This window comes from Rhyacophila brunnea, unplaced genomic scaffold (genome assembly GCF_057557595.1).
Source record: "Rhyacophila brunnea isolate RB1 unplaced genomic scaffold, BYU_Rbru_1.0 scaffold_11, whole genome shotgun sequence".
Taxonomy (NCBI): domain Eukaryota; kingdom Metazoa; phylum Arthropoda; class Insecta; order Trichoptera; family Rhyacophilidae; genus Rhyacophila; species Rhyacophila brunnea.
The window spans coordinates 6,050,400-6,065,992 of NW_028232763.1; the positions used below are offsets into that span (position 1 = coordinate 6,050,400).

The following is a 15,593-nucleotide window of genomic DNA, read 5'->3' on the forward strand; positions in this document are numbered from 1 at the left end:
ATTTACACGTACACCAATTGAGTGCTGTAATTTCACTGGAATTAATTTAAATATTCATCTGTAAATCGATCTGTTTAATGTTGGGTAATAATCTGTATCAATTATTTTGCTTTTATCACCAAAACGTTGCTGAAGTGGGTGGGGAACTAGAAGAAATTATATTGTATGTATGTACGTATCTATATTTCTGCCAACGGGAAATAGTAAAGAAAGATGACGTTGGAAATAACATGTCATGCGCATCTATTCTATACACACAATGACATTATTAATGGACGACGTACTCAATACAGTAGCTAGCAAGTAAATTCGCGCATTCGCATGTATAGGTAGACGTCACGCAATTTCCATTATGCGATATCACGCATCGGGAATTTATAGCAATATGACCTTTATTGTAACGGCGTTAGAACAGTGTTTCTAGTACCAATGTTCGTTTGAGCGAAACTGTTCGAACCGAACCATTCAGCAGACCCAACAAAAAGCATCAGGAATTTATAGCAATATCACCTTTATTGTAATGGCGTTAGAACAGATTATGCCATTCGGCAGACCCGACAATAAAGTAAGTGTCATTTTCTTTTCCAGATGATTCGTCCATATTAATGTCATTTCAAGACATTGTAATGTCAAGACTGCTATCGACGGTTATCGAAAGTAGTGTATCATATTTTTGTATTGAGGTATTACAGTTGTTACAATAAGTTAGCCGTTTAAACAGTCAAAACTGTGATATCTCGCTCTAAAAGTTAGCACAGTCAAGAGAACTGCTGTTAAAACATTGTAACAAATACAACTAACTGATTGTAAATTATTACAAGATAAAAAGAACTTTTTATATACCACGTTTTTAAATTTTCTGTTGAATCATATAAACTTGACAATTCTATGTATTAATAAAAACTTTTTATTGTACTTGATAGAAATACTGAATAAATATAGAATACTGAAATGTCATTTTGACATTTCATATTGTTAATAATTTAGTTGCTAGGACCCCCTTAGCAACCAACAATAATAACTTTCCATACAAAACAGAATTAATTATATGAAAACGAATTCAATTTTGCTTAAAAATGGTTAAAAGTATTAAAAAAATGCATTGTCGTCCGTGTTCTGATATATTCTAAAAGTTTCAAATGTCTAGCTAGTCGGGAAGTTAGTTAAAAATCTTCAATCGTCCAATACAAATCTTGGACAAACAAGAAAAAAAATGTACTGGACACACAAGAAAAAATTAGTACCGGACAAACAAGAATACGAGCTAATAAAAACGTGGTAAAATGATAATACTTCAACACAAAAATACGAAAAACTACACCCGATAGCCGCCGATAGTGGCCAATAGCAGTCTTGTGTATAGAATAGATGCACTTATGCTGTTTAATATAATTAATCATAGAACAGTCGCATTAAACACACAAAATTAAGATAACTAATGAGAATTTATTAATGTTTTATTTTATTATGCTCTATTATTGTCGGCAGCATTAGTAATTATTTGCAGCGGATTTCCTTTTTAGTTAACGGATTTGTAATCATGTTTATTTAGAAAATATAGTACTTAATCAATACGAATTTAACTGTATATTTCGCAACACGTGAAATGCTTTTTAAAATTTTTCTTCTGCTTTCTTCGCGCCCCTATTGCCTCCACGGAAACACTGATTTACATGATCATAATAAACTTTCTCTGTAAGTAGGTTTATTGAATGCAAGTTGCAAGGTCTCTATACGTGATTACCTACCGAGAGGTGTGTAGGTACCTAATTTTTTTATAAAAAATAATGCTTAACATTGTATTTTAGTGTATTTTTCATTAAGATACTCCCTTATTGATTTTTTTAAATATATCAAAATAAGTACGGAAGAATTTCTAATCATTTTGAAATTTTCCGATCTCCGATATACGACCTCGTCTATGGCATTATAGATACTATAAAAATTCCTTTCATAATATTAAAAGAATCCATCTACTTAGTTCGGAATTATTAAATTTATAGGCCTCTTATCTGTTATCCGTATTGGGTAGTAATTTCGTCGTAAAAACGCGACCATTATTATGGAGATTTCGTTTATCATCATGTCAACTTTCTTTTACGACGCTATTAACGATCTATTTTATGGTAATAATTACCCAATTTTTTCAATACACTTCTGGATAAATGCCTCTTCAAGCCGTTTCCATTCCTATAGGTGCAGTGTGTTACGGGGTACTTCCGACGTACTTAACTATTTCGTCGATCCTATTGCCTATATTTCAGTGTGTTTATCAATCTCTATTACATCGCATACCATAGAACAGATTATTAAGACAGAAATGCGAAGCCATCAAACAAGACTTGGAAGCCAGTTTTGGATGCATATTTATTATACAGACAATATTGAAAATAACATTTATTTATTAAATTTTTGATATGCGAACAATTTACAATCTGTGGACACCAATTGTTGTCCCAGATAGATGTATTTTCTCACCTTATTCTAGCTGAGCGCCTTCGATGTATACCTATATAATTTTAATCAGCAAAATGGTTAAACATAACATTAGTCTGTTATACGTATATTTTTAAACCTACTTTGCTACTTAATTTCATAACATATTATATTTCATGGGTATAATACATACCGTATCTACTGATAGCAATCAAGTAAAGCTTCGATTGTGGATTTATTTGGAACAATTAATAGTAAATCGTATTTGTTATTTCCATATACCTACCTACAATACAGTGAGAGAGAAAATATATTGTGTCCCATTTTCATTTCATATTATTTGATTGGAAAAGTTCAAAAATAAAGGAATGGGAAACGCTACGATATTATATTATAAAGTGACTATAATATACTCATTTTATATTCAAATAATAGAATTTCTGTCGGCATATTTTGGCGGTAAAAAATATAGCAATATGAATTTTAACGTTAAACTAATGTTAGGTACTTATTTAAATTTAGAGAATTATTTTTTATGTTTACAATGTTTACATCTCTCGGGAAATTATGTAAAACATTGTGGTTTCTCGATTTGTATCTTTTCCCCCTTTTGACAAGGTTGATTACATATAGGCCGTGACTCTGAATTGCGAATTATGATAGTAGTGCTAAATAGTTAGTGATTGTCTTTGAATTCATTGCGGTGACGTTGTTCGTAACAAATGAAGATTTTCGATTGCATATTTTGTTCAATTACCACGTATTTCAATATGCAAGGAATTTACAGTTCCTTATTATATAGTGACATATTTTAAGTTCTCTGAATGAGTTAAATTGCTCCTAGGCTATTAAATTGTAGCCGCTATCGAATCTGAAAATATTTTTGGTATCCGTATTTGGAAAAATACAGTAGCAATTTAATGATTACTAAGTATAATCCGATGCATATAGTTACTTGGATCAGTGTTGAGTTTTTAACTGTACAATAGGCCACGAAAGGTATAGCCTTAACTTAAACGGTAAAGAGCGCTTTACCAATAAAACTAAGTTGTGAATTTTTGTTAAATATAATATATTGTCTATAATGAATGTGTTTCTTTTGTTTACAGTAAAGAGTACTTAAAACCGACGATGCCGCCTTATCAAGGCCAGGTGACGGGGGTGCTCTTCGAGACAGACGCCAAAACAAACGACCTCGCCCTTGACAGCCAGGAGGTGACCACCAACATTGCCGAGAAGAGGCATCACAAACTCGTCTGGAGGAACATCATTGCCTTCAGTTATCTTCACATAGCAGCTCTCTACGGGGCCTTCCTTTTCTTGACATCAGCAAAATGGCAGACGGACCTTCTCGGTTAGTTTTCAAAATTTTATTGTATATATATACATACTAATATATTATTCGACTTTGGCAAACCAAAAAGGAATTAGTCTCAATTAGCAACTATACATGAGAGCAATTTAAAAAATAATAATCTTATGTCTTTAACTACCATGCCAAAAATGGTTTTAATTCCATACATAACCCATTTTCTCCATAACGTCTCTAACGCATGTTTTGCTTAGCACCTTCGAGTAGGTATACACCAAAGATTAAGTAAAAACTTGTAGGTAGTAAAATATATGCATAGTGTTACCAAATACCCTAATGCCTAAATCCCCCATCAAGAATACTCAAATCGATAGAGTTTGGAATATAATCATATTTATTGTAACTGTAAACGAGTCGAAGCTAGACCAAGATGCACGCACAGCTAAACAAAGAAACACAAAGCTACCGTTATCTGTTTCGGGGGGGAGGGTCAAGAAGTGGGTACGGTCAGTCGGCTACCTACCCCCGTTGAGCCCTTACGTCGCCTCTAAATACGATTCGCTACCTTTTTCGCGCCAAAGCCTACGATTACAAATGTTATTAATAATTAATTGTTTCCTGCAAAGCGAAATATACTTACGTAATGTCCCTGGATCAGTGTTTTCAATAAGTATAAAAGTATAAATCAACACCCTCCGTAAACCCATACCTATCAATAGTTAATACATGGGGAAGGCTGACAGGGCTCTAGCCTGAAAGCTCAGCGTGGTGGGTCAACCAGATAAGTGAGATAAACACATATCACAAATAATTCACCCAAATAGTAAAAAAAGTCGCCTGCGGCGCTAATTTGATTCATATATTAATGTTGATTGTGGTTATAAAACATGTAGTTATGTGATATAATTTTAGATGTGTGTCGTATTAAAAAATACTCAAAATTGCTAAAAAATATACTTATATACTTACTCTTAATTATTTTACCTCGAACACCATTTGGAAAATAAAAACTGTAGAGCGCCATACTGCCTTTAATCTTAGTGATAGGTAGGGGGACCTACCAAAGATCCTGGCTTGGGGACCCGCTTCAGGGTGTGGGGGTCATGGTTAATACAATAATATGCATTCATCTTTTATGTAAATATTAGGTACCTACATTTACTATTATTAAATTTACCAATCAGTTCACCCAATCTCATTGAAATTATCATCATCATCATCATCATCATCATCATCATCAGCCTGAATCTATCCACTGCTGGATGAAGGCCTCTTCAAGTTGCTTCCACTTCTCTCGGTCCTGTGCATTGCGTTGCCACGTACTTCCGCAGAACTTTATCATTTCATCGATCCAGCGGCCTCTAGGTCTATCTTGTGGACGTTTTGTACTTCTTGGATACCACTGGATGACTAGATTTGTCCAACGATTGTCTCTTCTTCGAGCTATGTGTCCAGCCCATCTCCATTTAAGGCTTTTAATAAACTCTATTACATCGCAAACCCTTGTCTGCTTCCTTATCCACTCATTCCTCTTTTTGTCCTTTCGCGTTATGCCCAGCATGCACCTCTCCATACCACGTTGTGCTACTCTAAGTTTCTGGATCTCTCTTTTACTTAGGGTCCATGTTTCACACGCATATGTCATCACGGGAAGCACACACTGGTTGAACACTTTGCGCTTTAGGCACAGTGGAAGGTCACTTTTGAAGACATTATTCAGGCGGCCAAAAGCACTCCAGCCTAGCTTTACTCTGCGAACAATTTCATCAAATATACATCCATCTATAGATACTTGTTGTCCCAGATAGATGTAGCTTTTCACCTGTTCGAGCTGAGTGCCATTGATGAGGATCTCTTTTTGGCCTGCAAAGCAGTTGAACATGACTTTCGTCTTTGTTACATTTATTTTCAAACCTACTTTGTTGCTTACTTCAGCGAGTTCCTGCATTCTGCTTTGGAGGTCTTCTGAGTCTTGCGAGAAAATTACTATGTCATCGGCAAAGCGCAGATGACTCAGGTATTCTCCATTTATGGGGATCCCTTTGTCATTCCAGTCAAGTTGCCTGAATAAGTCTTCAAGGGTAGCTGTAAATAGTTTAGGTGAGATTGTATCACCTTGTCGGACTCCTTTGCTGATAGGAAATCTGCGCGATGGTTTATGGAGATTTACAGATGCTGTTGTGCTACTGTATATATTATTGAAAATATTTATATAGCGTCCAGGGATTCCTTGTTTTCTGAGTGCGTCGAGTATTGAACATTTCTTTATCGAATCAAACGCCTTCTCATAGTCTATAAAACCCATGCATAGTGGCAGTTTGTATTCCTGGTACCGCTCTATGATTTCTCTGACGACTTGGATATGGTCCATAGTGCTGTATCCTCCTCTAAATCCGGCTTGTTCTCTCGGTTGGTTCTCGTCTAGTACATTTTGCAGACGGTTTGAGAGAATTTTTGTGAACGTCTTGTAGAGAATAGGGAGTAGACTTATTGGACGATAATTTGCTAGGTCTTCTCTGTCACCTTTTTTGTGAAGAATGACAATGCTGGCATTTTTCCATACCTCTGGGACATCCTCTTTGCATATGCAGGCTGTGAACAATTGTGCAAGTACTTCATTTGCATCCTTTCCTGCTTTTTTGAGGATATCTATCGTTAAACCGTCTTCCCCGGGGGCTTTCCCACTTTTCATGTAATTTAAAGCATGGGTTACTTCCCAGGATGTAATTTCGGGAGTATGGTCTTCCGAATTTCCATTTCTCTGAAGATCTAAGTCTATAGTCGTATTGTCAGTGTCATCACTGTAGAGATCGCTGTAGAACTCTTCAACTCGGCTTAACAAGTGTTCCCAATTTCTGACGATAGAACCATCTTTTGCTTTTAGTGCTGTGATTTGACGTTTTCCTATCGACAAGCATTGCTTGTTTTTGTTTAAACTTCTGCCTGCTTTCACAATTGCTTGTATGAGGTTTACATTGAATTTACGAAGGTCTTCTCTAATCTTCCTTCGGAGGGTTTTGCAAAGTGATGAAAACTCCATATCGTTTTGCGCCTGTCTATCGCTCTTGGTTTTCCTTCTCTGCTCCATAAGATTCAATGTTGCCTTCGAAAGCTTGGTGGAAGGTGTAACTTCTGAGCTTTTTACGCCTGTTTTTTCTGCACATTGTAGAATAATATTCGTTATATCCTCCGCGTTGGATAGGGAAACGGTTTCGTTCTCATCTAAGAAAGCCGATAGTGCATTTTTGAGTTCATTTTGGAATTCAGTATTGTTCTGCAGGTATACGCGAGCATTTGACTTCTTCTGCAGTTTGGATCTTTCTGATTTGACGTTCAATCTTATCTTACATCTCACCATCCGGTGATCACTGCCGGTGTTAAACTGATTGATCACCTTACAGTTTAAAAATGTATATTTTCTGTCAGTGAGGATGTAATCGATTTCGCTGGTCCTTCCTGTCGGGCTTCTCCACGTCCATTTACGTGTAGGTTTATGTTGAAAAAAGGAATTCATGATGTGAAGATTGTTGGTTTCAGCAAACTCCACAAGCATGTCCCCTCTACCATCCCTTGAGCCATGTCCGAAATGTCCGACCGCTACGTCATCTCTTTGGTATGATCCAATACGTGCATTGAAATCTCCCATTATGATGTTGAAGTGGCATTTACTTTTATTTTTCAAGGATGTTATTTCCTCGTAAAACTCTTCCACTTTTTCATCAGGATAGCTCTGTGTCGGAGCATATACTTGCAAAATCTGAATGCGGTACCTAGCATTGATTTTAAGTATCACGCTTGCGACCCTGTCAGAAATGCAGTTGAACTCGACTATGCGGTCCCTCCAGGCTTTGTTGACAACAAATCCAACACCGCTCGTGCGTCCTTCATCGGTTCCTTTGGAGTACAGCACATGTCCGCTTTGTAAAGTAATAATACTCTCACCTTTACTCCTTACTTCGCTGAGTCCGACAACATCCCAGTGGATATTCCGGAGCTCTTCTTGAAACTCTACAAGTTTGGCATCGCTGGACAATGTTCTTGCGTTATATGTATAATACGTTGCGTAATATGAAATTATATTTACTAAGAAATCTTTATTTTTTAATATAAGAAAATACGAAAAACAATCAATAGGGCATATTCTTTCTTACAATCTATATCTCTAAAATAAATATTAAGCCTTGTGCAAGAGCTGTTTTGGCCAATTTTTAAAACAGATCCGTCTGTTTGTCGTGTATTTTTATAAAGTAACGTAATTTAAAATATATCTGATGCTTATATAAATAATTGCATAAGAGTATTATTTAAGTATAAACTTTTAAAGAAAATATATTGTTTTTACTACCTAGTAACTACTTTTAACAGTCCATGAAAAATAGGTACACCTTTTTGTTGATAGAAAAATTTCGAACTCAGTCGCATTAAAACATTGGAAATCATTTTTTTACAAGGTCTCCGAAACACACTTGCAATTGTGTTATTTTTTTCAATTATTAAAAGTACTGACTATTTTATTGTTTTAACCATTTAACCTTTAGTGAAATATAAAGTATCTACATTATTATTTTCAACATTACAAAAATGTACAATACTCGTGTCTATCACGGGCCTGCATATTCATTTGTTATCAACCATCATGAATTTTAAATCTTTGGTAACTTGCCTATGTAACTTTTTATTTAGATGAGTCCAGTCCAACAGGATAATTCCAACAATTTTCATAAATTCTACACCTATATCTCTAACGTAAATAATTTTAGTAATCGTTGCAAAAGCCCAAGATCTCTGCACCTCACCCTAAGTCGTATGATTACTAAATATATATATATTTTTTTAAACCATGTCCGATCCTAATAAGATCATAATATGGGCCTCCACAGAGTGAAGGTTTTGTATTAGCAGATTTTGTTTTTACGAGAAATGGATGTCAGCCACTTGCTCAACCTATTAGGTCCATACTCTGACTCATACACAAAATTGAAAAACAATATTATTTGTATACTTGTCAGACGCAGAATTCGAACCTGGGACCCACGACGCTCTTGTCCGACGCTTGAGCCGCGCGGCCGTAAACGTACATAATTATAATTACCATTTTCGCTCATATGCAGAGCGCGTGGGTTTCCATAGATTGGTGATCGTATTAACAGACTTTGGGTCGTCTTTCTTGATTTAAGGATACATTGAAAAGACAAGCATACAAATTTTGCCAGACTCAGGGCTCTCGAACCCGTGACCCACAGCTTCAGAAACAGACTCTTTACGACTACTTCACCGTGGTTGTCACCTTTTGAGGCTATTAAATGTTATAATAAAAATAATTGTCTAGTGATTATTTAATAACATACAATTATTAGATATTCTTATTTTTTATTGTTAATTCTTCGTGGAATATCTCGATACCCATTGAAAGATGTAGGTAACAATCACTAAATATTATGTTTCTTAATTTTTTTTATAAATGTGATAATGTCGTGAAACAAAACCGGTCATGGAATTATTATTTTAAAAGGTGGAAAAGGTAGTAAAAAAAATAACCACCAGAATTAAAAAATGGGCTATGAATAGTTTTCAAACATGACATAATTAACTTTCCTAACATTGAAATATATCCCATGAATATGGTCTCTAAAATATTTTTATCATTTTCATAGCAACATATATAATTTGAATGTTTTGAACTGATTCGTCCTCCTTCAAACACTTTATTTTTTTTAATCATGTCCGATCCTATGAATATCATAATAACATGAGCCTCCTCTGGGTGGAGTTTGTATAAACAAATTTTAGTTTTTACAAGAAATGGATCTTACCCACTTGCTCAACTTAATAGGTCCATATTCTGGGTGCAAACACACATTGAAAAACAACATCTGATTTGTTTATAGCCAGACCCGGGATCCATGACATTATAAACCGACACGGTATCCGCTTGACTATCAAATACTTACTAAAATATTAACAAACATGAAGAAATACTAATTATGTATCATTTGATAATTATTAGATCTCATTTACAGAATTTATTATTGTATATTTTTAACTGTGAAGTCGATTGACTCAACTTCACCTCAATTATATTGTATTACATTAAAAAATCATTTGGATTATATTACAATGTATATAAATAAATTGAAATATACTCATCTGTCTTTATTTATTATGTTTCAGCTTTGGCGCTATACGTGATGTCAGGTTTGGGGATAACGGCAGGCGCTCACAGACAATGGGCTCACAAATCCTACAAAGCCAAGTGGCCGCTGAGAGTTCTCCTCGTTGGATTTAACACGTTAGCCTTTCAGGTGAGCCACTTATACTCCATTGTGCATTTTAAAATCAGACCATTAGTTCCGTTTACCTGTAGGTCCCAAATTTTTCTCATATGATTTTCTCTTTATAAGTAAATGTACTTAGTAAGTTTTAGCTAATATTTTTTGAGTGTACATCTAAAAACTAAGACAATGTTAATGCCACACATTGGTATTAATTTATGAATATAATTATAATAAATTTTGACCAAATCTACCTATACCAATAGATAAATATTACTGCAGGTAATAAGTATTAACTTTTTATAAAACAATATTACATACTAATTATAGTATGTATAAAAAATAGATCAATACAATATTATTTGTTCCCCATGTCAATTTTTAATAATAAATCAATAGAATGTACCCCATTTCATTTATTGGAAGTTGTGACCCACAACAAAGACTAGAAAAAGAATATTAATTATAAGTAGGGCCCGGATTTATATGCTAGTGCATGTTTTGTTAGGGTGTATGCACCAGTGGCGAAGGGTGGAGGTAGGCTGTTAAGATTCGCTATAAATAGTGCACACTAAACTTTTTTAGTTATATGTATTTGTTTTTATTGAACTAAGACTACAATTTACAGATGGTGCTAGTTAGTTTTTAAAAATCAATTAAACCCTGCCTAAACGAAACCATAATAGTTTTGGTCTAATTTGGTCAATACGACAAAATTGTGCACACTTTTTCATTCATCGTTATTTGTTTTCGTTGGATTAAAAATACATATTACACATATTGTTAGTTATTTTTTTTAATCCATTAAGCCCTGCCTAAACCAAACTATAATATATAAAAAATATTATTCTATTTATAAAATATTCAAAGTTATGTATGATTTATTTGCATAATTTTAGATATTTAATAGATAGACATATATATTTTGACTATTATCTATTATGGCTTGGTTTCTCATGGTTTAATTGAATTTTAAAAAACTAACCAACACTATCTGTAAATTGTATTCTTATTTCAATGAAAACAAATACGTATGTCTGAAAAAGTTTAATGTGCACTGTTTATGGCGGATCTTAACAGCCTACCTCCACCCTTCGCCACTGGTATGCACAGCTATGAGAGTTGCACAGAAATTTGTTTTGAAAGACACAGAATCCAAAAATAAAATTTTATTGTGCATATTAATGTATATTTGAGACGTTAGAGCATATTTGAGACATTAGTGCATATTTAATAAATAAATGCATATTTTAGAGCTTTTGAATGTATAATTTTAGTTTTTTTAAATTGTTTTATCGAAATATAACTAAGTTAGGAAGATAGTTTAGATGCACTTGCATTTTTAATGCCATCTCCGAGCTGTGGATTTATCAGTGGAAAAAGTGAAGTCAACTCGGGCACTATTATTTAAAGTTTGCCCAAAATACTGACAGATACCTATGCGGAAAAATTGAATGCCAGAGCATAATATTGAAAAAAATAATGTAATTTTTTTCGGGCAAAAAACAGAAAATATATTTAGGAATAGAAGTGTGTCGTTTTTGTTTTTTAAGTTATGTTTGGTTTACATTGCATTTATTATTCAATTATTTGTAGGTACTTGTGAAAAAACTATTTTGAAAATTGTAATTGATTAACTTTATATTCTTTGTTTGTGTTTTTTGTTCTGATATCGTATTATGTTGAAAAATTATTAACTAGTTATTCGATTTTTTGTCAGTAATATTGGGTAAAGTGGGTATTTACAATTTTTTCCCACAAAAAATGTCAATTTTTAACTGCACATTTCTTTGGTTTTAGTGCATATTTTATTGATTTTAAGTGCATACGTGCATGCATATAACCATGTTTTTTGTTGCATACAAATCCGGGCAGTAATTATAAGTTAAATATAATAAATCAGTATCTAATGACAGATTGATTTTATGCTTAGTCAATAACATTATTCATAGCCAATATAGTAAATAAACAGATGAAGTGTTTATATACAGAAATGTTACGAAATAGTTCACCATCAAATTTAAGCTAATCCGAGAGTCATAATCGTTGAAACATCGGATAATGTCATTGTGTTTTTTTTTTCATAACGGTCAATTCGTCACTATTATGCCAGTCAGCGCAGTCGCATACTGAAACTTGCTATCTGAAAGATGTTGCCGTTTTATAGATCCACTAGTATGTTGTCAGTTGAGTGGGGGCGCCAACTGCCAACATTTGACATATCATTCAATACTTTTTATATTGTAATGAGCTTAGTTCTAAATTTGAACACCTGACGATTTATGATGCTATATTATAATACAGTTCATATGATATTTTTTGCTGGACAATGAGTGCATAAATATAATAATACTAATTTTGAATTGCAGGATTCTGTTATTGACTGGGCGAGAGATCACAGAATGCATCACAAATACAGCGAGACTGACGCGGACCCTCACAATGCGACCAGAGGATTCTTCTTCTCGCACATTGGCTGGCTGCTTTGCCGCAAGCATCCTGAGATCAAGGAGAAGGGAAAGGGACTCGACATGTCTGACCTCTACGCTGACCCCATACTTAGATTCCAGAAGAAGTTAGTATTACAATAAATACAATCATTCTACTGGTTTTTCGCTTGTCTGATCCCTTTTCAATCACAAATGTTCCTGCGATTCACATTCTCTTTCTTCTATTAAAATTGTCAACAGCACTTGTTTTTACAGTTAAATTTTCATTTGCCTATAAAACCTAGTATTCACCTACATAAGTATAAGCACCTGCAAACAAACAAACAAACAAATGTATAAAAACTATTTACCATTTGCAATTGCATTTGCATTTGCATTTGCAATGTCGGCCGGTCCGTGTGTATAGACGGGAAAACTAAAGATCGCGCAAACCGAAAAGCGCTGTAAAAGTCTATACCGCGCAGGCAAGTCGCTGCCGTCTAGCCAGCGCATTATGCCGGTGTCCATCAATCAAATTCTATTTATTTTACATATAGTGAACTTTACAAATTATTAATTTAAGACATTCACAATATGACATTTAAAAACAAAGAAATTGTATTAAAACAGTACTTATATATGAATAAAGAAATGGATGCAGTATTAAGTTATTACAGTAACAGGTCTATAAATACTAGACTTAACAGAGTATAGATTTAGTGATGGGAATGTCATTGTATTCACGAAACCAAGCTATTTTTTTCCATTCCATTTTTTCTTGTTTTAATAATTGAGATATATTTTGATTAAACTCTTAGGATTTTTTATAATTATTTATTTCCAAATTATTTTTCTAGATACTACATGCTCTTGATGCCTCTGATCTGCTTCATCCTGCCCACCTTAATCCCCGTGTACTGCTGGAACGAAACGTGGACCAACTCCTGGTTCGTGGCAACTCTTTTCCGCTACACCTTCATCTTGAATGTGACGTGGCTGGTGAACAGCGCCGCACATAAATGGGGATCCAAACCCTACGACAAGAACATCAACCCGACCCAGAACATCTCCGTGGCCGTATTCGCCCTCGGAGAAGGATACCACAACTATCACCACACGTTCCCCTGGGATTACAAAACGGCCGAACTCGGAAACAACAGGTTGAATTTCACCACCACGTTCATTAATTTCTTCGCCAAGATCGGCTGGGCTTACGATTTGAAGACAGTCTCGGAGGAAATCATCGAGAGGAGAGTGAAGAGGACGGGAGACGGGACTCACCACGTGTGGGGATGGGGGGATAAAGATCAGCCGCGGGAGGAGATCGAGGCGGCTCTCATCATGCATCGAAAGGCCGACTGAACATAACAGCGACGAGACGCCATCGTCCACCATATTCCTAAGTTATTTATCATTCATTTTAGTTCATCGTCAGTATTGTAGGGGAATGTTTTTTTGAAGATTCGTACGGGCTGTGCTGGATAATATTTCCGAAATCTATATTTATTTATTTAAGCTTAACGATAATACTATTGTGATTTGATTAATTTAATATTATCTTCCGAACTACCCGAAGGATAATCATATCAGCGTTAGACACGTCGTTTCTATTTTTATATGATTGTATACTTTAATTCATGACACGGGTATGAGACGAGAGTATCGGGGAAGAAAGATTCCGGTCTAAAATTTATGCACAGTAATGATAATTAATAATATTCCTCGACTATGCGTCATCCCATAGTTTAGAAAGGTATCTAATTTACATCTCATAAATAAATAAGATCCTTGCGTTTTCTGTCATCGCGATTTACTGTCATGCCGTTTTTGATAGTCGAGATCGAGCAGCACAAACATAGATGTGAAAATGACCATTGGCAAGTCTGAAGATACTTTTACTTTAGTATAATAAACATAAGCTAAAATTTGTACTCAATGTTACATTATAATGTTATCAGTTCTCCGATAAAAGCTTTCGTATGACTCATCTCTGATGAAATCAATAAATGACACCCTGGCATCGATTATCTTCTTATTTTGTCTTATAAATGAGAGAAAATGTCTCCCTCAAGTGTCACAATCATTGATGAACCTCTACGAGTCATACTGAAATTATTGTCGGAGGAACTGTATTTTTTTTGTTGTTGATTTCCCATGTTTTTATTTGGTTTGTTGACGAGAGTTGTGTAAGGATACGTAAGAGAGAGAGACCTACCAAAATAGTGAAATTAAATCGCAGGGCGATTGGATATACGCTTAGTAGTCAAAGGACAAAATGACAGGACGAAAGATAAATATATACATGTTTATAATATATTTGTGTATATTTTGAGGTTCAAAATATTTTTGATAAGAATTGTTGGATCTTTGTACAGTACCTTTGGGTATTTTTTTATATATCATAAAATGAGGCTATCGACATTCAAATATAAAATTGTTTTTTTTTTTCATTTCTTTGGTTGATTTAAAAAAAATTTAATACTTTAAGTATTAATTATTACAGGGAAACAACAAATAGGAACCAAATAATAAATATTGCTAATGTGTAATTCAATATTCACTTTATTGAAAAATTATTGTAAAATACGTTTAATGAATACATATGTGACATTGATATTTCCATGTTGTTAGTGAACAGCTTTGTTCCTTATTTATAAATGAACATATTAAAATGTATGTATGTTTGAAAATAAAACCAGTGAAGAAGAGATTATCAGTTGTTTTAGTATTTGATACTCAAAATATTATAAAATAAAAATAGTAGGTAGACGAAGGACTGATTCTTCTGGCATTGCGGCCACGACAAAATCACTTTGGAATGGTGTTAATGTCATTTGAAAGTAACAATACCAACACATAAATGAGTCGCTTGCACTGCCAGAAGAATCTGACACCATTCTACAATGAAGCCGCATGGAAGCAAAGATGTCGAAAAAAACTTCCTGTATAGAGATTGAGTCGTATGAGTCGGTTCCCATTATGACAGCCAGCCATCGCAACACTCCACAACCGCTGGTGGGTGAGCATAACTTTGCGTAGTCCCTGTAGACTGTATACTATCTGGGTATGAAAAGAGAGGAAGCGAGGTAAACTATATAGGTCCTAAGATATGGTCTGCATGAGATTGTATGGTGGGTAAGAGGA

The 15,593-nt window shown here is 34.4% G+C and overlaps 1 protein-coding gene across 2 annotated transcripts in view; it reads left to right on the forward strand.

Moving 5' to 3' along the window:
• The window catches only part of LOC147078306 (acyl-CoA Delta-9 desaturase-like), a 108,155-nt gene extending 92,994 nt beyond the window's left edge, over positions 1-15,161 (forward strand). For both annotated transcript variants that reach the window (XM_085958425.1, XM_085958417.1), the window contains exons 2-5: positions 3,546-3,790; positions 9,920-10,050; positions 12,390-12,595; positions 13,307-15,161. In XM_085958425.1, the coding sequence (XP_085814551.1) occupies positions 3,568-3,790; positions 9,920-10,050; positions 12,390-12,595; positions 13,307-13,811 (1,065 nt within the window). In that variant the 5' untranslated portion in view covers positions 3,546-3,567 and the 3' untranslated portion in view covers positions 13,812-15,161. The remainder of the gene's footprint in view (positions 1-3,545; positions 3,791-9,919; positions 10,051-12,389; positions 12,596-13,306) is intronic.
• Positions 15,162-15,593: the final 432 nt, after the last annotated feature.